Genomic DNA, 22,281 nt, shown 5'->3' with positions numbered 1-22,281 from the left:
TGATTGATTGCGTATTTTAGAGCAGACTACAGAGATGGTGAACATTAGCACTAGCTAACATTGGCTATCTACATCTATTTACCTTAGCTTACCGTTAATTGACTGCATGGCTGTACGTAGGCGCAGCATCATGAGCGCGACAACCGGAACCGGAAATATTTCCGGCTTCATATTATCGGCTCTATATCGGCTCAAATTTAATAAGACCGATAAATATTTAATAACATTAATTTCCCAATATCGGGCCGATAAATATCGGCGCCGATAATATCGTGCATCCCTAGTGATATCACGTTAGCAGGAGGCCAAACACTCCCAGATGTGTGTGTCTCCCTGGCAACCTGCTTCTCAGTAACCATGGAGACTAACAGCTTTCAGGGCTTCAGGTTGTCTTGTCAGACAGACAGACAGACAGACAGAGAGGCAGACAGACAGACAGACAGACAGACAGACAGACAGACAGACAGACAGACAGACAGAGAGGCAGACAGGCAGACAGGCAGGCAGGGAGGCAGACAGACAGACAGACAGACGCAGACAGGCAGGCAGGCAGGCACGCCGGTAGGCTGACAGGCAGACAGGCAGACAGACAGACAGACAGACAGACAGACAGACAGAGAGGCAGGCAGGCAGGCAGGCAGGCAGGCACACCGGTAGGCTGACAGACAGACAGGCAGGCAGACAGGCAGACAGGCAGGCAGGCAGGCAGGCAGACAGACCAGATATACTATGAGTAAAGACTATCATTTGTGTGTGTGTGTGTACTGGGTCAGGCTTGGCCAGCGACCACCTCTTAACTTCATCCATTAGTCAGAAGTGCGGACCACCCAGTAGGAGGGATGGAACAGGGCTCTTCTCTTACCTGCTGTGTGTGCGTGTGCGTGTGCGTGCGTGTGCGTGTGTGTGCGTGTGTGTGTGTATATTTGTTGAAAGTGATACACTGAGAGAACAAGGTAAGAGAGAGAACAGCATGTTTAGAACACACACACACACACACACACACTGAACAATGGATCTGAATGATGTAGCAGAGAAGATAGCGTAGCGTTTAGCGCTCCTAACAGTTACCAGTGGTTGGGCACTAGCCAGGCGCTAGCTACCTCACCCTCAGTCACCCTGCTGATTGGCCAAGCTGCTACCTCACCCCTCACACACTCTGCTGATTGGCCAAGGGAGGGAGGGAGAGGGAATGAAGGGGAGAGAGAGAGGCAAAGAGAGAGAGAGAGGGGAAACGAGGGAACAAATTAGGCTGACAAAGAGGAATGATAGAGAGAAGTGACACTTTCCTACGGGCCAGCGAGTGGAGGAGGAGGGTCTGTGTAACCACCCCCAGATGGAGTGATAGAGAGATGGAGTGATGGAGAGATGGAGAGATGGAGAGGTGGAGAGATGGAGAGATGGGGAGAGGAAGAGAGGAGGAGGGTCTGTGTAACCACCCCCAGATGGAGTGATGGAGAGATGGAGAGATTGAGAGAGGAAGAGAGGGGGTTTATTTCATTAGCCGTGTAAACCTGGGTTGGCGCACACAGATCTGTCTCTCAATTGCTTAATAGTTTGGGTGGTCCAGCTGCACACACACTCACACACACGCATGGACGCACGCACGTGCACACACACACACACACACACACACACACACACACATGCCCACACATGCCCACACACACATGGACGCACACACACACACGCATGGATGCATGCACGCAAGCACACACACACACACACACACACGCCCACATGCACACATGCACGCACGCGCACACACACACACACACACACACACACAGCCCACACACACACACATACTCAGATCACAAGCATATCTCATACCCTGAATATGCAGACTAATCCCTCTGTCGTTCTCAGTGTGAATCACTGTGGCTCACTAACATCCCTCTCTCTCTCTCTCTCTCTCTCTCTCTCTCTCTCTCTCTCTCTCTCTCTCTCTCTCTCTCTCTCTCTCTCTCCCTCTCCCTCCTCTCTCCCTCCTCTCTCTCTCTCTCTCTCTCTCTCCCTCTCGCTCTCCCTCTCCTCTCCGTCTCTCTCTCTCCCCCCTCTCTGTGACTGGTGTTGGGGTCATGGGTGTGTGTGTTCAGACACCCAGCCTGAGGGGAGACCAGCCAGTCACCACCAAATATCTCCATTTCCCAGCGTGAGTAACTCAACATAGCGGACTATGGACTGACTGGATGACTGACTGCATGATTGACTCTGTGTGTGTGTTTACATTTACATTTTTTACATTAGCAGACGCCACGCCTTATAATCGACTTACAATCGATACATTTGACTAAGTAAGTGAATCATCAATCAATCCACCAGTCGTAGCAGGAAGAGTAATCTAGCTCAGTCCAGGGGCCATTGGCAGTCTCCGTGATAGAAGGAAAATAAATAATAACATATGTATATATATAGACACTTTTTTTTTTTTTTCATCTCTCCATTTATTTTTTATTTTTATTATAGACACTGTGTGTGTATAGCCCTGTCCGGACGGCATATAAATTACCTGAGGACCTCGGTAATATGTTTTACCTGGGGTAATTCGGTAATTTTTATCCCGTCCGGACGGACCATGTCAGTGATTTACTCCGGGGACCCCAGTAATTATTCCGGCTGGAATTACCTACTGTTTTTCAGCAAACCCTGAGGTCCTCTGATAATTATATTACCGTCCGGATTGACATGTCAGTATTTGGTACGCATTGCATGATTTTGCGCGATATTAATACTAGAATTTACCGCTTTGACCGGGCTGTGAGATCTAAGGTATTAGGTGAGCTCTGTGCAAACAATGGGTGTGGATGACATTATTGACTCCCTTGAATCTCCACTATCGGATAACCAAACCACCTAAAAGGTTAATTCTAGCGAATTTACCTAACATTAGCGTGTAAACTGTGCAGTTTGTATGGTCTGGCACTCTATAAATCACGGTGTCTGACAACACACAGGGATGAAGTTAGGGGTGGGAATCACAAGGTAACTCACGTATTGATAACCGTACAATATTTTGCCCCCCGTACCCGAGTTAAAGGGAAGCCTTGTTTTGAAATATAATCGTTCCAGACTTTAGATGTCGTATCTGTTTTTCCCCGCTTTGCGCCATTTCAGCCATTCATCTTCTTAATTTTGATAACATCACAACATTCTGATAGAACATCGACATGCTAGAAACACATAACTACACATAATTAGATTATCACACAGCCCCAAACGCGAACACATCCCAAAACGAACGCCAAAAACGAACTCAAATAGCGGCTGAATGAAGCCAAGTGCTATAATATAATATAATACAGACAGTTCATAATGTACTGTCTGTATTATCAAGTCAAGTCAAGAGTCAAGAGTCACTTTATTGTCCCATCACTGGGAAATTTGTATTGGGCTTACACCCCACAGCAGCCAACAAAGAGCAACAGACAATACAGGATATTAGCACACAAACAGAAGGCGGACCTGATTAAAACAAGAGTGGAAATAAAATGATAAGCAAGATAAGTTACATTCATCTGGTGCAGTTTAAAAGTTTAACAGAAACGGGAATAAAATAATTTTTAAAATTATTTAATCTAGCGCGGGGGACTCTGAACCTCCTCCCAGAGGGCAGCAGTTCATACTCTGCATGTAGGACATGGGAGGGATTCATGAGAATTATATTAGCCTGTCTGAGAGTAGCCTGTTCAAAAATAGACTGCAGGGATGAGTGGTCTTTCACCCCTATGATCTTCCATGCAGTCTGTATCAGTCGGACCAGTTTGGACCTTAGTTTTACAGATAGGTTACCAAACCAAGATGTAATGCCGTATCTGATGAGACTCTCTAAGACAGACTAGTAGAAAAGTAGCATAAATTTTGGGTCAACACCATGAACTCTAAGGCGGCGTAGGAAGTGTAGTCGTTGTTGTAATCTGCTACAAAGGCTGTCTACATGAGTGCTCCAGGTGAGTGAGTTATCAATGAAAACCCCAAGATATTTGTAGGAGGCGACCTGAGAGATGGATTGTTTGTGGATGACCACAGGCCTGTGGTCCCCAACACCTCTGGGGTCGAACACCATCTCCTCAGTTTTCTTAACATTTAAAACCAGGCAGTTAACATCACACCATTTAACAAACCTCTGGATTTCAGAATAATAGTCATTTAGGTCACTGTCCTTTTTGATTAAAGCAAGGATGGCAGTGTCATCCGAAAATGTTATGATGCGGTTGCTAGGGTAGGTGCTTCTGCACTCGTTTGTGTATAAAGTAAAGAGCACAGGGGAACTGACTATACCCTGAGGAGCACCAGTGCTTATGGTTCTGGGTTCCGAAAGAGTGCCATTAACACTGATTATATTATATTATAGCACCTGGCTTCATTCAGCCGCTATAATTGAGCCGCTATCACAGGGCGTTAATACAAACCTCATTCACCTGCGTTCAATTCCAAGTATATTTGGTATTTATAGAAGGAAGCGAGTACGCAAGTTGAAATCATCTCAGCTCGTTTTATAAATAATGCTTACGTCCATTTAGAAAAATGTGCTTACGTCAAAGTCAAAGATGACGTTCAAGTACTTTTTTATGAATGAGGCCCCAGATGGTGAACAGTAAAGAAATGCCACAATATACCAGGACTTAAGAAACGAGATGTCCAACAAAGGATTTGACAAACCCTGGCCAATTTTGCGCAACAAGTAGACTCTGATGCAGCGGAGACAGGGTTGCCAGATGGGCTGGTTTTTGGTGGATTTAGAAGTTTTTAGATTGGTTAGGTTGGAAATTCTCAATCCCATCTGGCAACCCTTAGCGGAGAGTCTACAGATTGTATGTTTACAGATATCGCACTGCTGTGCACACCACACTTTGTTAAAAGAAATAAAGATTGTACTTTTCTACTTATAATACATTCTACTGATGTAGTCTACCATTTGGTTTTATAGGCTATTGCTCTCACTTGTTTGTACCTTTTGCTTAGTCAAGCATTTAGAATGTAGAGTGCATATTGCGAAAGTTTTTTTAAACCTCCGTTGCGAAAGGGCCCCCGCCGCCACCTTGCGGGGGGGCCTCGGAATTTTGCGGTACGCCACTGGTCTGTATTTAACTATTCTAGCTACTCCTGAGGTTCTGAATAGAAGGCGCACACTGTATGTTGTTGTTTTGTTTGTTACTGTTTGACTGTGCATTTTGATTTGCCGTTTTCTCTAGTAATTTCTCACATGTATGTGATGTCGGAACGCCATGCTAGCTAGAGAGGTGGCTAGTATGTTGAGTGGGTAGCCGACTCGACGTAGCCTCATTTTGGTTTCAATGTATAATTAATACTTTATTTCACATTGCAGTTTTTCACAGTGTTTGTGTGTACGGTGTGCACACAAAATAAAGAACATCAGTATCAGAATCGTGGGTTGCTTGTCTATCAGAAGAACACCTTCGGGAGCAGTTATACGGACTGTACCTTGCTGTACCACGCTGTCTGACCAACTGCATGAGCAGAACAATCCAGGGAACACCCGGTAATTGTTTCTGGTGACCTGTCGGCTGAGAAACAGCCGGCTCACGGCGGCCATCGTTAAGATCTGACCTACAATGTAATAATATTGATATTGGTTAATAGTAAGTAACATTTATTTATAGAGCACCTTTCCCAGACCAAGGGTCCCAAAGTGCTTTACATAACAAGGAAAAAGACACAATAAAACATAATACAAGAGCGAAAGTCACAGCAGGTGGCATATTAATACTCACTATTAGTCACCAATAGTCACTAATTTCTGCAAGCAACCAACATAAAAAAAAAAAAAGAAACAGCAAATGACTTTTTCGAATGCAAAAATAGCATACAGAATTTTCATTAGATTACTAAAACACCCCTATTGTCAGATTGGGAACGCCACCAGCAGAAAAAGTACAGTGGCAAGAAAAAGTATGTGAACCCTTTGGAATTACCTGGTTTTCTGCATTAATTGGTGATAAAATGCGATCTGATATTCATCTAAGTCACAAGTATAGACAAACGCAATGTGTTTAAGCTAATAACACACAAACAATTATAATCATTCATGTCTTTATTGAACACACCCACTGAACATTCACAGTGCTAGTGAAAAAGTAAGTGAACCCTTGGATTTAATAACTGGTCGACCCTCCTTTGGCAGCAATAACCTCAAGCAAGCACTTCCAGTAGCTGCGGATCAGACCTGCACAACGTTTAGAAGGAATTTTGGACCATTCTTCCTTACAGAACTGCTTCAGCTCAGCCATATTCTTAGGATGTCTAGTGCAAACGGCTCTCAAGGTCATTCCACAGCATCTCTATTGGGTTATGGTCTGGGCTCTGACTGGATTTTCTGATTTTCTTTTTTTGAAGCCACTGTAGTAGATTTATTTAGATGTTTAGGGTCGTTGTCTTGCTGCACCACCCAAGCATCAGCTAGTGGGTGGTCATTTTAAATAACTCAAAACAGAATACATACATAACAGCATACATAACGTCTATATAAAAGGACTAAAATGAGGCCTCAGATGCTCAGGGAACTGTGCATGTATCGGCCACACCTTTTGCCCCACAAACATGGACCTACATGTCCACCCTATATGAACGGAAGCACACTAGCACAGACCAACCAGAGTCTAGAATAAAATAGAGTCTTGCAAGTAAGGAACTGAGTGAAGACTCTTTGTCTGTGTTTGTCTCTGTTCATTCTTTGGTGAGCAAGTCTTCTATGTAAGCGTCCAGTTCATCATCTGTGTTTATGTCAAAGTCCTACAGGAGGGAAGGAGAGACATTAGTGTTCAGCGTATGACTGTATATGTGTGTGTGTGTGTGTGTGTGTGTGTGTGTGTGTGTGTGTGTGTGTGTGTGTGTATGTAAGTAAGTAAGTCTGAGAGACAGTGTGTGTATAACTACCTCCTGTCCTTTCTGTAGCATAGCTACAATGTTGGTTCGTAGTTTCTGTAGTTTGTCATCGGCCTCCCTCAACTTAGTCTCAGCACTGCTGCTCTTCTCCTCCACAGCTTTGGCCCTGGCATCAGCTCTGCTCTGGTACGAGTTACACAATGACTGACGAGCCAACTCGTACTGTTGACAATACTCCTTCTACAGGGACACACAGACAGGATTAGATACAGATACACAGGGCTTAAAGTGGGAAAAAATCCTGTGCCTGAAACTTTTTCTTGGGGAGGGGGGTCACAGTTTGAGATATTGGGAGAGCGGGTACAGAAGACAGCTTCTTGTCTCAATGTTTAAATGCATTAATACTATTTTATAGTCAATACAAAATATATGTCTCAATGTTAAAATGCATTAATACTTTAAATGAATGTGCAACAATACTATGTGCAATATGACAACCCTTGTGTACATAAGGTTCAGATATAGGAAAAGTTAGGATATTTATAGCATAGCATAGAGTACAGCACAGTGTTTTATTGTAGTGTATAGTAGTATAGTAGATAGTGTACATAGCCTTTATTTATGTAAACCAGCTCTTTTCCCTTTTTTATTTTACCCTTGGCCCTCGTGTTTTTAGTCTTTTTCCAAGCACCAGGGGAGCCCCCCCTCCTAAATTTCGTTGTATGGTACCTGTACTGTATTACAGTTTTTCTCAATTGCTAAAACACATTTCACAAAACTTTCCTCCATTTTCCCAAAACTCTAAACACAACACACTTTTCTAAAGCTACATAAGCAAAACCACACCTTCTCTCTTCAAAACTCAAACTCAAACCTTACCCCTAACCCTAACCTTACTGTAACCCTAGCACCTAACCCTAACCCTAGTTTTCCCACATGTATGATAGTCATGCATAAAAATAAATCTGCGCTCCCTGTCTAACGTTATATCTAACATTACATATTTTACATTACAGTAAGGCTGATTTTGCATGATAGTCATGCATTTTTAGATATCTATTCCCCCCTTTAAATGGCATATGATGTCCGAAATGTTACTAAAGTTCAGCCGCGAAGTTGTTGCACTGTTGTCCTATCGAGTTTTACGTAAATAAAGGTTTGAAAAATGTTACCGTATTCCCACATGTACCGTAACATGTACAATACTGTACTGTATCACAACTCAATGCAAACACTACAGAGGATCCATTACACACAACAATACTCACTGAAAACAATGTTCAGGGTGTGATGTTTTTTTTATTTATTTATGGAACTATACCACACACACACACACACACACACACACACACACACACACACACACACACACACACACACACACCACAATCATTTGCAACAAGTGTCTTAAATGTTGAGTCGTTATGTTTAATGAATAAAGCCAGGTGTGTTCATTGTGTTAAAATGTTGCTGACTGTGGCAAGCATTTTGCATCACATGAGATTTAATTTGAGAATTTGACATTTTGAGCAGAGTTTTTTGCAACTTGTGTTTTAGCAAGACAAAATGTGTTTAGATTTATGAGAAAGAGGATTGTGTTTTGTGAATTGTGTCTTTATGTGAAATGTGTTTATGGTTTTGGCAAATGGGAGCTAGTTTTATTAAATGTGTTTAGAGAACTGGTCATTTGGTTTAGAGAATTGGCTTTTGTGTTTTAGCAATTGGGAAAAACTGTAATGACAATAAAGACCATTCATTCATAATACTGTTTTATACTTAATAAAATAAAATAAAAATAGATGTCTTTAAAAGGCCAAACTGATTGCATCACTTATTAAGCCACTATCACTATAACAATACAGAATAAAATATATACATGTCTTTAAAAGAACAAACTGATTACTTATTAAGCCACTATCACTTATATTCTCCTTCTTGGCACCACGTCCCATAAGGCTTCCCGTCACTACTCAGGGGTTTTCCTGGCTCAAAATGAGGCGGAGGTGGTACCAGTGGTGTTTGACATCGGGGGGGACCCATGAAGCAGGGCTGTCTGGGGGTCCTTAAACGAGCATCAAACACTTAATTTCTTGCATTCTGGTGAATTGATATGCACCAATTTGTGCCCTTTCGCCATCAATTTATGGTGGAAATGTCATTATATATGTAAAAGAAACACAATATTCAGGCACCAGATGGCCATTCAAAATATAATGTAATATAATGCAATATAAGGCTCTCAGGCATTCTGTACTTTCAAATATGTATTCTCCTTGAGCAGTCAACATCAACTATCAGCTGTTTCGCTAGCAAACACGAAAGCTAAGTTATTTGTGAAACAGCGCCCCCGCCACCACGTCGGTGCAATGCCGCAATTGCAGTTTTTTAATTTATTATTTTTATTCTCCCGCGCCGGAAATCCGGCACTGTGCCGGAGTACTTTAAGCCCTGGATACATTATTGCACGCATGCATCTCTTCCATTCGTGATAATCCATCTCTTCTGTTTGCATTCACTTTGCCAAATCAGCTTTGTTTAGCTTCTCCACATGCGTTCCCTCTAACTTCCACTTCTTCAGTATGCTTGCTGTCATCTACCTCGCGAGCGATGGGCAATGATTGTGTGAAGAAATTTGAAGAAACCAAATGAAACTTAAAACTGACCTAGTCGAATTATGAAAACATCCGAGGGATTTTTTCAACCCTTTTTCCATTTGGAACCTCACCTCCATGACACCATGATTTGTCAGATTTTGTCTGCTTTAAGAACCTTGCAGATCAAAGCGCGGAGAGACCAGATTAGATCTCTATAACTGAGGATCACGGTAAGGGTTGTGTGTACAAATCAGCGGTCAGTCTTACCATGGGGAAGGCCACCAGCTCCTCTGCTGTCATACTGTTGACGTCATCTTTAGAGATCCGGAAATCAGGGGGCAAGAAATTACGAAGCAGTGTCCTGGAGACACACCACGCACACACCATCATACAGCAGCAGTTACATCATATCCAAACAATACAGCAATACCAGTGATGACATTGTTAGCTTACCTCGTCATGGTGACCAGGCTGTCGGTCACCTCTCGACTGGTTCCTGGTTGGGTGGTGTCAGGTCCCATGGGGGCGGTTCCTTTTTCTGTCTCCTGCTGTGTGTCAGGGGTCTGAGTGATGGGGGAGGTTGGGCGCATCAACCTCACCTCCTCACTGCCCTTGAACACCCTACAGACACACACAGATGTGTAAGAGAACAGAGAGAATGCATACATATTTATGTCTTTATGCCTCTCTCTCTAAGAGTGACCGTACCAGCGATCCTTGGGGGTGGATCTGGGCACGTAGTCAAACTTCACCTTCCAACGAACACTCTGCTTACTGGTCTGTATGGCAACCACTCTGCCGGTGTACCACTCCTTACTCACACGCACCTCCACCAGCAAACCCTTATCTACAGGAGATAATACACATGTACACACATACACAATTTCATTACAGGGACTATGAATGCATTTCAGAGCATAAGCATTTGTGTACATCCCAAGTCCTGTTGTCCCACTGTGTGTTCAGCTGTGGAACTCTGTAGACCACCTGGCATCTCTCACCTTTCTTAGCATTCTTCAGATCCTTTGCTGGGTCCTCCCCCTCATCACTATCAGACACCTGAAAGATGCACAACACAATACATGAAAACACAGTACATTTAAAAACGCTCACAACCCAGAATTATACCAGAACCTATCCACTGGACAGTCACTCAGCGTGTCTTGTCAGGAGCTGGTCCTGACCATGTCTGTGTAGAAAACACAGGGATGGAAATAGAAAAGAGACACCAAAATCCAAAGTGAGAAGGGGAGGACCCATTCCATTTAGAGTTGAGACAATTCCATAAAGAGTAGATAGGAGTAGGGCAGGACCCATTCCATTTAGAGTAGAGTTAGGGGAGAAGGACAGGACCCATCACGGACTTGTCATTTCAAGTCAATAAGGAGAGCTGGAGAGAACCCATTCCATATATAGCAGAGTTACTAGAAGACAGGACCCATTCTACTTAGTAGTTGAGAAGGAGAAGAGCCCTTGGTCTTGGCTGAAGGTGAGGCAGGGGGCATGACCACTTACAAGGTCAACAGCAGAGTGGGTCTGATTGCAGCTGCAGTCTTGCTGTTCCACTTCAACGTTGCATGAAGACCTGCACCATGGGGCAGCTGTGGAACTCTAGCCGTCTCTTCATTTGCTATCACTGTTTGGGGACTTGAGAAAGCACCAGCTAGCATACATAGTGGAGTCCACATTCCACTATTCCAGGTGTAGTGCTGAGTAGGGCTGCAACGATTAGTCGACATAATCGACGACGTCGATCATAAAAACTCGTCGACGTGGAATTTTAGTGTCGATTAATCGTATAAAAAAGAAAAAAAAAAAAAACGGAAATAAAATAAAATTATGGGAGCCATGCAAGAATCAGCTGGGTAAGTTTTAGCTAACGTTGTTAGCCAACTGGCTAACGTTATATTGTTAGGGTCGTAATGTTTATGTTAGCTTTACTGTTACATGTTGGAAAACAACGTCTCATGGACAGGGCTGTACATGCTATGAGCGTTTGTGCTATTAATTTATTTGCCCTGTGGCACGCGTGTGACAGACAGAGGCGCTTGTATGTAACGTTACGTAGCAGGGGTTTTCCATGTTGAAGCCAGGAGAACGCGAGATGAAATGAAGTGAGGGGTGGTCGCTATTAAAATACCAGGTAGTCATGGTGGATGATCATGAATGATGCTTGATAAGTGAATGCTATTTCAATTATGTTGAGTCCACCAGCGAGCTGTCTGTAAGATAAACAGCGCCAAGCGTAGCCTACTAACGTGAGCTGTCTGTAGTCTAGCCAGCAATGCTAGCTAGCCAATCAACTAGCTCTGTGAGCAGCTGTAGCTTGGCGTAACGTTAGGTTAGATAGCTAGTTAAGCCGGATTTATGCTTCTGCGTCGCCATTTAGGCGCAGCGAAAAGCCACACGACTAATCGGAAAAATAATCGACAGATTAGTCGACTACCAAAATAATCGTTAGTTGCAGCCCTAGTGCTGAGGCACAAATATGTACATTTCTAGCCTGCAAACTGCGACACTTCAAATGAATGTGCAATAACACTATGTGCAATATGACAACCCTAGTCGTCTATCTGTACAGTATAGTATAGTGGATAGTGTACATAGCCTTTATTTATGTAAACCAGCTCCTTCCCTTGTGTTTTTTTTTCTTTTTTTTTCTTTCCTAGCACCGGGGGAGCCACCCCTCCTAAATTTCGTTGTTTGGTACCTGTACTATAGCAATGACAATAAAGACCATTCATTCATAATAGAGACTACCCTCCATGTCACTCTGCTTTAATAGAGGCCTGCTCACTTCTGACACGTTTGTCATGGACTGACGTGCTTTTATATCTCCTTTCTTGGTTGTCTTTGAAGGACCTCCACTTCTTCTCAGCCAAGGCAGCCTTCTTTTTCTTCTCTCTCTTCTTCTAACACTACTCCATCCTTTTTCCTTTTCATGTGCCCTCATTCATTTACTTCCTCCTCAACGATAGGTCTTTCCATCTTTTGGTCTGTCTATCTGTCTGTCTATACGTGCTAAGCAAGGTTCTTCTTGCCATCACTATAACTGAACTGAAAATGTGATGAATTGACACTGTGAAACAACACAAAACTGAGACTGAATCTGCTGGACAGTTGACTTGACCAGGGTCTTAACAGAGAAAGATGTACGCTCTCAACACACTTGGAAGTCTGAGAAGTAGTTTAGTGTGTGTGTGTGTGTGTGTGTATGTATGTGCGTGCATACATACCTCTGTCACCTTGCCCCGTTTGGCTGGAGATGCCTTCTCAACAGCCTCTTCTTCCTCACTCTCTTCCTGCTTTATCACTCTCTTGCGTTGGCTGCTAGCAGGTGTGGTTGGTTTGGCAGGAGAGGATTTGGCTGGAGTCTGCAGAGAGACCATACATACAGAGAGACCTTACTACCATAACTGCTTTCTGGGGATGGGACAGAATAACCGATTATTCGTTCCTGATGGTCAGTCGATTTTTAACATTTTCCCAAATAAAAGCAAATTAAACGGACAGAACTAATGTTGGTTCTGTAGCACTATTTTATTTTTAAAATATATATTAATCACGCACAGAAAAGTAATCTCAGCCAGTACGCATGTGCACATACGCCACAGAGAGATCGTTAGTAATTTAGCAGTCGTTATGGCGAACACAGATAAACTAGAGCTTGAAGTTCCTCTAGGTTCCCTTAAATCTCCTTTTTGGGAAAACTACGGTTTCTCGGTTACCTACAATGACGATGGACAAAGACAGGTGGATCGGACCAAAGCTATATGCCGGCATTGTTCAACTGTGATCGGGTATGTAGCTGGCTGTACGTCGAACTTGTTCACTCATTTGAGTCGGCATCACCCGAATGTGAACATCACAGGTACAAGAAAAAACTGAGTGAAGTGGAAACCAGCTGTGGCATTTACGCTACCTATTTAGACCAGGCCACAACAAAGGCCATAGGTGTTTTTATAGCAGCAGACAATACTCTGTTGTCAGAACACAGGTTTTAAACACATGTTGAAAGTGAAAATCAAGTCTTGTTACGTAGTTCCCGCTCGTCCGCATTTCAGCCAGCAAATCATACCAGCCCTTTATAAACAAGCACAAACTACAGTTGACCATGACTTATCCATGGCATCTGCTATCACTCTCACAACCTATGGGTGGACATTTAACTATCTACATACAGTATATATATATATATATATATATATACAGTATGTGTTTTGTGAATTTTTCAATTTCATGGATCTTACTGTTCACCTAGCCAACACTTTTGGTTGAAGTATAAACCAAATAGTCACAAAAACAAACCCTGACCCAGCAAGCTGATGAATTCCACCACACACTTACCCGTGAGCTGCGGCTGGGTGGAGGGGGCTTGGCAGGGGTCTTGGCAGGTGCTTTGGGGGTGGGTTTTGCAGCTGGGGGTGGGAGCTTTGTTGCAGCTCTGGCTTTAGATAGGTCAGCTTTGGGAGCAGGGGGTGGAGAGGGAGCTGCAGCAGCAGTCTGGGCATTAGTGGGTTTGCGGCTGAAGGATGGAGGGAAGCTTGGGGGTTTTTTGAGGACGGCGGGTAAGGGGGGAGAGCGGGGGCGTGTCACTCGCTCTGACGACCTGGTTGCCTAGGAGACCCAGAGAACAGGAGATTGATATATGTATATATTATATTATATTTAGAAAGCAAGAGAGAGAGTATGTACCAGTGTGAGGTACCTGAGAAGAGTTCTCTGTGTTAGGTCTCAAGCTGACATCCAAAGGTAACTTCCGCACATCTGCTGAAGACCTGATAGTACTAGTTTTCTGAGGACACGAGGATGGACGGACACACAGACACACACAGACACACACAGACACAGACACACACACCAATTAGGGGGTGCAGATTTACGCCATTCATCAAAAACAGTTTGGGCTCAAGTCTATTTAATCAACAAACATGAGAAAGTTGCCCTCTGAAAAAGGAGTGTGCATGTTTATGTAACTGTGTGTCTACCTGAAGTGCCTGTAGTTTCTCCTGCTGTTGTTTGATCTTATCTGTGAGCTCTTTTTGTTTGTCCTCAGTTGTCTGCTTGTCCTTCTTTAGAACTCCATACGGTACATTCTGCTTTTGCTCAGCCGCATCACACCTAAAACACCAGAACGCACACACACACACACACACACACAATGATGCCAATAGTTCCATCATATCAGTAGCGCATACACATATTGTCACCTTCTTAAAATAATGGCTTACATCATATTTCTAAAGTGTTGCAAAAGTCTGAATAAACTGAACCGAATCTAGAATATATGATATTTAGGCAAAAACATAATTTTCCTCAAAAGTGACTTAAGCCATTATTTTAAGAAGGTGACTATATGTAATAGTGGGTGTCTCTCTGTGTACCTATCCTGGGTGCTGTCAGGGTTCATCAGACACACCCAGCTGTCTGGATATCGTTTATCCACTGCATCCATTTGAAATGGCAGAGTCCTCCACTTTAAACACTTATCTGTAGGGGATGGAGAGAAGGAGATCAGTGTCTTTGTATATGTGCTGAAAGTTACTGTGTGCGTGAGTGCAACTTACCACACTGTATAGTGAGTGGTATCTCCATGGCACGGCGTCTCTTGTACCTCTGCTCTGAGGAGGGGGTCGAGGACCAGCTGGCAGACAGGTACCCAAACTCATCCCAAAACGTAACAATGCCCTTCTGAGCTACAACACACACACACACACACACACACACACACACACACACACACACAACAAAACACAGAAACAATTTTAACCATTCTATAGTGGTTAGGGGTTGTGTCAGTGTAACTCTGCTGTTGCGTGAGTCTCACCGATGTTGCTATCCTTCCAGTACTGGGCTAAGTGTTCTCCCATGGCTTTCAGAAGATGTCGGTACTCTTTAGCATCTGCAAAGTCCTGCTTGTTGTGAGTGGGCTCCAGAACCAGGTAGGGAACATCCACAACCCCCACCACACCTCCACACGCCCTGACATACATACAGAGAAATACGCATTTATAGTTGATAGTAGAGTTAAGCATTAAGAGTCCACAGTTAGCATACTTCCTCTTCAGTTACATATGTGTGTGTGTGTGTGTGTGTGTGTGTGTGTGACTCACATTCCTCCCTCCAGTTGAGGCCCTGTTTTTTCGTACAGTTTGATGAGGCGAGAGCAGTTATACACAAACATCCCATCCAGGTCCCTCTGCCCGATGTTCACCCCAAAGATAAAACTCAGCTCCTTAGGCTCCTTTAATGCTCTGAGGGGGGTAGAGAAAGAGAAGCGTTGGGAAGAGGGGTGGAGAGAGAGAGAAAGAGAGAGAGAGAGAGAAGTAGGGATGTGTACGTTTTATAGTTGTAACTAGCTTAATTTTATTTGTTTATTTATAAGGTAGACTGACTTCTGTAAATTAATAAACCCTTGCATTTAAACAATTGTTTTTATTGTCTTCACGACTGCCAATGGCCCCTGGCCTGAGCTAGATTACTCTTCCTGCTACGACAGGTGAATTTATGATTCACTTGCTTAGTCAAATGTATCGATTATAAGTCCCTTTGGAATAAGGTGTCTGCTAAATGCCCAAAATGTAAATGTAAATGATCGTCTCGACTGACTTCTGTTTGGTCTCCTGGATCTTCCTCTTCATCTCGGCATCTCCACGAAGCATCAAGGCCAACTCCTGGGCTTTCCTCAGCATGGCCTGGGGAAGAGGACCGGGCATGATATTGCAAGTGGGTTGCAAGATATTGCCATGTTTATAGAATTAAGAAAGAACAATAACTTCCATGCAACAATGTGATGGTTCGTTTTGTATGTGTGTGTTCTTACCCGTGCATCTCTGGACAGGTCATCGCCATGTTTGGCCTCCAGAGCTAAACTCTTACTCTCCGCCTCGCGAGCCTTCTCGTCAGCTGAAAGACACATACACGCATTCAGCCAAACAGCACAGGTGGTTTAAGTGTGTAGAAAAGGGTTCTGAGAGTTAAAATAGTTATTTCGAATGGAGACTCACCGATCTTAGCAAGGTGGTCAGCCTTCTTCACTTCCTGCTCAGCACGGGTTTTGAAGCGAGTTGACGTGTACTTATACACCCTGATGACACACAGACACAGTTGTTGTATAGACTGTATAGAGTGCACCTGGATTTCTATGAGGTGCACGAAGACCTCTTTGTGAAGTGTGTGTGTGTTACCTAGGTTTATAAAGGCAGCAGGACATTCTCTTGGTCCTGACTTTGTGTCCTTGAATGAAGATCCTCATGCGTGGGTCAATGTACAGAACAGCTGCGTATGCTCGGAATGATCGCCGCTCTGGCTTACTGTGGGGATGGAAGTGATGCTATCACTACACACACATAGTCTTGATCACTACCTTAAGTACAGGTTAGTCATGCACATTTACAGTACAAATGTTTATCCAAAATATATATTTTCCCCCCTCATGTTTATGTCCCCCCCCCCCCCCCCCTCCCCCCTCATGCTATCATGCACGCATGAAAACACACACACACACACACACACACACACACACACACTAATACTCACACTCCCTCTGCTGGAGTCCCAGCCATCAGAATATCCTGGTAGTCTGTCTCTACATCCAACTCTGGTTCTCTAGTATCCATCAGCTTCAGATTATAGATGATCACCAGAGTACCTACACACACAAATTACTGCTGTTAAAACACACAGCTGCCCCTCCCCCCGCCCTCCCGGCAAAACACACACACACACACACACACTTACCACTGCTACCTTCTATCTTGTTGAACTGCTCCATCAGCTGTTGTTCAGTTTTAAAAGGAGAGTACTTGTAAATGAGCTCTGTCTCAATGGCATACTTCTCAGGGTCATCTGTGACTGGCTGCCTGGTCTTCAGTTCCCAGGTCGGGAGAGGCACAATCACCTGACAGGGGAGTGAATAACTGAATATTACACAAATGCTTAAAGGACAATCTCCATCTTACTGAGTCCTAACCTCATCGCCTGACAGAGGAGTCACTCATAGGGCTTTCACACCGACAAAGAACTGTTCCGGTTCACGTTCGTGTTCGGGAACCTCCGAACCTTGATGCTGTCTGGCGAACCAGCCCGCGTTCATACCAGTGTAACCAGAACCATCCGCGTCATCAACGATGGGTGATGAAGGGGCAGGATAAACAAAAATGTCACAACTAGATGGCGGCTACTTCACTGGAAATTAGGATAATATCTTCCACTACAGTATCTGAAATAAACACTATTTTCTATTAAACGAAACAAAAGACACTTTCTACACACGTTCTCTTACTAATCAGCTGCTCCATTACTGGAATAGAAATGGCTTACGAAATTTGCGTTCGCTTGTGTGAGTGTGTGTGTTTGCTGAGCATGTGAGGAAGATAGAGAGAATGATGAAACTTTTGATAATTGTTTTGATCACTAATGATTAGATTTAGATTAGATTCCATTTTGTCTCCTTCCTTCTTGCTGGTCTTTGCAGCCTAGAATATGACACACCTACTGACGACGTGACTGTTCTACGTTTTGGTTCCCGCTTGAGAACCACTATTTTCAGATTCCCGCTGCGAACCAACTTTTCAGTTTCGGTCTGAACGCGGTGGCCGGTTCCAGACTTGGTTTGCAAATGCAAACCGAAACGGTTCTTTGCCGGTGTGAGGGAAGATAACCAGCATTATTGTACAGGCCATACACACTGAATGGAATAGGTATAAACAACAGAAACTAGTGAAATCATGGCCCTCTCCAGTCCTTTCAGATCTACATAAAGTGCCTGGATGCTAGGAGTCCATTTGGGATTCAACAAAAGACATCCTACACTTTATTGCCAGATTAAACCACTACAGCTGACCCCTGACCTCATCCAGCTCCTCCTCTTCATGGAATGTTCTAGACAGGAACAGGCAGGTGAGTGTGTTCTCCTTCTTAGTGAACAAGATGAAGTCCTTCCCAATACGCATGGAGCCCCTAAAGAACAGACACACCACAGTAAGTCAATAACCTCCAAAGACACAACACATCTATTCAGTGGGGTCTGTCCGTCAGCTTCATCTGGGAGTTCCACATGTCTCTTACGATTTTAGCCCGTTGCCGTACTGGCCGATGTGAGTGGACTGAGTTCGCTTACTGGACTTCCCAAACTGAATCACATCAGTAGCTTCATCTGAGAGTGAAGGATGGAGAGAGAGAGAGAGAGAGAGAGTGAGTGAGATGTAGAGAAAGAGCCAGCGATTAGCATGGTTCAATGCTGCACTGACTTGTTAGACTAACCCTACCATGAGACATGCTAGTATAACTTGGACCTCAGTCTCTGTTAGTTAGAGCCCTGTTATTGTAAGTCATTGTATATGAGTGACATCAGTGTAGCACTCACTGGGATCCATTCCTGTCCCATCGTCCAGGAAACTGAGCATGTAGCCTCCACGGAGGTCTTGTCTCTTCTCTGTCAGCCAGGGGAGGTGCAATACAGGTTAGAACATGATGGTAGATGTGTGTTGGAGTCGGAGTGTGTGTGTGTGTGTGTGTGTATATATATATATGTGTGTGCATGGCGTACCTGTGTAAATGTCGATCCGGGTTGCATTTGCATCCCTGTAGGATAGATGATCGACAGGTGTATGACCGATCAGGGTAAACATAACCTGACACTGCTAAGTTTTATTTTAAGTGATTTAGCAGCACATATACATAGTGAGAACAGTGTTGTGTATCGTTAATAGAAGAGTCATTAAACTCAAGGCCTTAGCAATTGACATTATTAGTACCTGGAGTTGTCCACCAGCTCAGCCAGAGCTCCAAATAGAAACTCGTGGGTTGTCCTGGAAACATACAACAACCAGTCAATTCAATTGAACATTTATTTAAGTGGCAAAGAAAGTCTGGGTAGAGGCGGGCAAGTAGTATGAAATGATTATGGGTGGTGGTAAGGGATAGCGGGGGCGACTGATTGTGTACTGTGATGGTTGGCTCTAAATCAGTGGGTAGGACCCAGGGGTCCAGTAGTAAGAAAATGAAGATCAACACTCCTGAATGACTGTTGCAAAAATTGTTGCGGAAAATGGCTTCATATGATAAATCACATCTGCACTTTTTCTTAAGCCTGTATATCATCCACCTTCTTAAAATAATGGCGTACGTCATATTTTCAAGTTGAGAAAAACTGAACCAAATATAGAATATATGATATTTAGACAAAAACATCATTCTCCTCAAAAGTGACATAAGCCATTATTTTAAGAAGGTGACAATATATTTTTAAGATTCAGACTCAGTGGTGCCCAGAAAGCAGGCTTCATATAGTCATCCATAGTGTCTATTCTAACTTAGCTTTTAAACTGTGTTGGAGCCCCTACGATTCTGGATTACACTGATAAGACAGTGAAGCCCTGGGCTCAGGAGACCACTAGTGAGTGGCTTCATCTCAAAATCCACCAGCATACAAATGGTTCATGTAACATGTTCAGAGCTCTGTTTTTTCTTTGGAATCATGCAGGTCACCTTGTTATGGATCATGTGCAGTGCAAGTCACAGACTGAGGGTAAAATGGATACAGTACCACCACACCCCAAAGAGCCATTGCTTTTTGGTCAGGCTGCATTTGTAAATAAGAATTTGTTCTTACATGTTTACCTGGTTAAATAAAGGTTAAATAAAAAAAATTAAAAATAAAAACCTGACTGCAGTCATTAGTAAACAGTTATTCCATAGGCCTAGAAAACCTTCAAAACGGCATGTTGGGCAAAGTGAACATTGGTGGCGTGAGAATTGGTCTGGGTGTGATGCATGTGTTATGTTATGTTAATTTCATTTATAATGCGCCCCCCATCCAACTTTTACATCGGCCCGGGGCGCAGGTGTGGTATGTATTGGGTGTATTTTCCCCAAGATGGTACTTACGAGTTGGTGTGTAGATACTCAAAGGTGAGCTGAGCCCTATTCAGGCTGCTGTAGTTAGAGTAGGCCATTACCACTCACTAAAACTACTACTTATTCTCTTCCTGGTCTTCTTTCTGACTTCCTTTCCAGTGACACTTTCTGTGGAAAAAAAAGTAAAAGTGGTTTAATGTTAGTGCACACACAAAAAAAGCACTGAAATTAATTGCAGCCCCCCCCCCCCCCCCCCCCCCAATTCTCTAACTACACATGCACATGCGCAGGGGTGCACATAACTGGTGCGCCAGTGCGCATGCGTCGCCAAAATGCGCCAAAATGGCCAAAATGGCGCTTTTGCTCACCCCAAAAAACAAAACAAAAAAAAAGTTGATCACAAAAAAAACATCCTCTACCATCGTTGAAATTGAGGACAGTGATAATTTACAGCAGTCGAGAGAGCAGTGATGATGACGATTAAGCTTGTAGCATAAATAAATGCTTAGGCTGTAACTTTTTGTTGAAAAGCTGATTTCAGTGTTTACAGAACAGAGCAGTGCTTAAAGAGATGTCCGTTTATTTCAGTGTGTTTAAAGAACAGACATTCAGTTAGTGCTTAAAGAGATGTCAGTTGATTTCATCGTGTTTAAAGGAGTCTGACAGACTTTCATGCTTAAAGAGCAGTCATTTGATTTTGCATTTGTTTCTTTCGTTTTGCACACAATCATTTGTTCGTTCATCTTTATTTATGAATAAATGTCGTTTTGCTAATATAAGTTATCCATGTATCCCTTTTTTATCCATCCTGTGGGACGGGTCGTGACTCGCGAGCTCGGGGAGCACCAAGCAGCATCCCTAGGTGCTCCTCTGAGCACTGGCCCCAAAAAGTTATGTGCACCCCTACACATGCGGTCACTCGGCGTTTCTACAAACCAAGCTATTGATTGATTGATTGAATACTTTATTAGAAGATTTGCAGAAGTAGGTACATGAAAGTACATATTACATACAAGGTCAACTAACAGAATAAAAACCCAAGAAAGCCACTGGCTTATTTCAATTGGGGTCCTTGATAGCTAACTACCTAGCTACCTAGCTACTTAGCTAGTTACCTAGCTAGCTAGTTACCTTGATAGCTAACTACCTAGCCCACAATTAAACTTTAGCTACACCTGACTCAGCCAGCTAAAAGCCATAATGTTATATTCCAGAAAACAAAACCAATTCTCTAGCAAGCTAACACGGGCCATATTCAAGTGATGGTGTTACTAACTAGCTAACTAACTAAACATGATGCACATTCGTTCTTTCACCGCAGTCAGAAAAGCGAGTGCTAACTAGCCTATACACCTTTGAGCCCCGGAAACGCACTATATAAAAACAATGAATTATTATTATTATTATTATACTACATGAACTCATATTTCAGCAAACGAAATCAAGCTTCTGAAACCCTCTTGCATCGACTGAATTCTCTTGTTAGCTATATTAGCTAGCTAAATAGATCATGTCACTGGTGAGGTTAACAAGGGGGCAAACGGCAAAATTATTACACAATTGAACATTAAACTCTGACAAATAAAATTATTAACTCACCTTAATTCGCACTCCTGATATTCTTTATATTCGTTATATTCTTGATAATTTTGATAATTTTCTCGATATTCCTACTACTACGTTCATCACGACCCACGACTGAATTCAGCAGAATCTAATTGTTAATTAGAATCAGGTGTGGGAGAAAGGCTGCTGGATGCACAGGTTGACAAACGGAATTTTGCAGGGGCAGTGTTCTGCGCATGTGCAACAACCGGAAACGTTTTTGACAAGTTGAGTGATCTCATCATTCTGATTTGAGTGGACTATTTTAATTTCACAGACAGGTTGAATGGATTAAAACTTAACATGTCTAGTTGTCTCAACTTTTTGGCAAAATTTAGTTGACCTGACTCACAAAAATGTGTTAAAGGAACTAAAATCC

At 43.2% G+C, this 22,281-nt stretch overlaps 1 protein-coding gene across 1 annotated transcript; it reads right to left on the bottom strand.

The window, feature by feature from the left end:
- Positions 1–6,684: 6,684 nt before the first annotated feature.
- On the bottom strand, positions 6,685–20,395 carry LOC308163967 (ATPase MORC2-like; the record flags this gene model as incomplete). Its single annotated transcript, XM_080538136.1, has 26 exons — positions 6,685–6,750; positions 6,895–7,083; positions 9,705–9,798; positions 9,891–10,058; positions 10,146–10,284; positions 10,439–10,496; positions 12,674–12,811; positions 13,785–14,054; positions 14,146–14,232; positions 14,426–14,558; positions 14,822–14,927; positions 15,005–15,133; positions 15,265–15,419; positions 15,551–15,691; positions 16,047–16,132; positions 16,261–16,343; positions 16,445–16,524; positions 16,625–16,750; positions 16,977–17,088; positions 17,178–17,337; positions 18,290–18,398; positions 18,507–18,594; positions 18,805–18,873; positions 18,988–19,022; positions 19,196–19,249; positions 20,328–20,395. The coding sequence occupies 26 exons, from the start codon at positions 20,393–20,395 to the stop codon at positions 6,685–6,687; spliced, it is 2,943 nt and encodes a 980-aa protein (XP_080394262.1).
- Positions 20,396–22,281: the final 1,886 nt, after the last annotated feature.

Source organism: Nansenia antarctica (genome assembly GCF_963989245.1).
Source record: "Nansenia antarctica genome assembly, chromosome: 8".
Taxonomy (NCBI): Eukaryota; Metazoa; Chordata; class Actinopteri; order Argentiniformes; family Microstomatidae; genus Nansenia; species Nansenia antarctica.
Note: the sequence above shows the minus strand (reverse complement) of the source record. Positions and strands in the feature narration are given on the sequence as shown.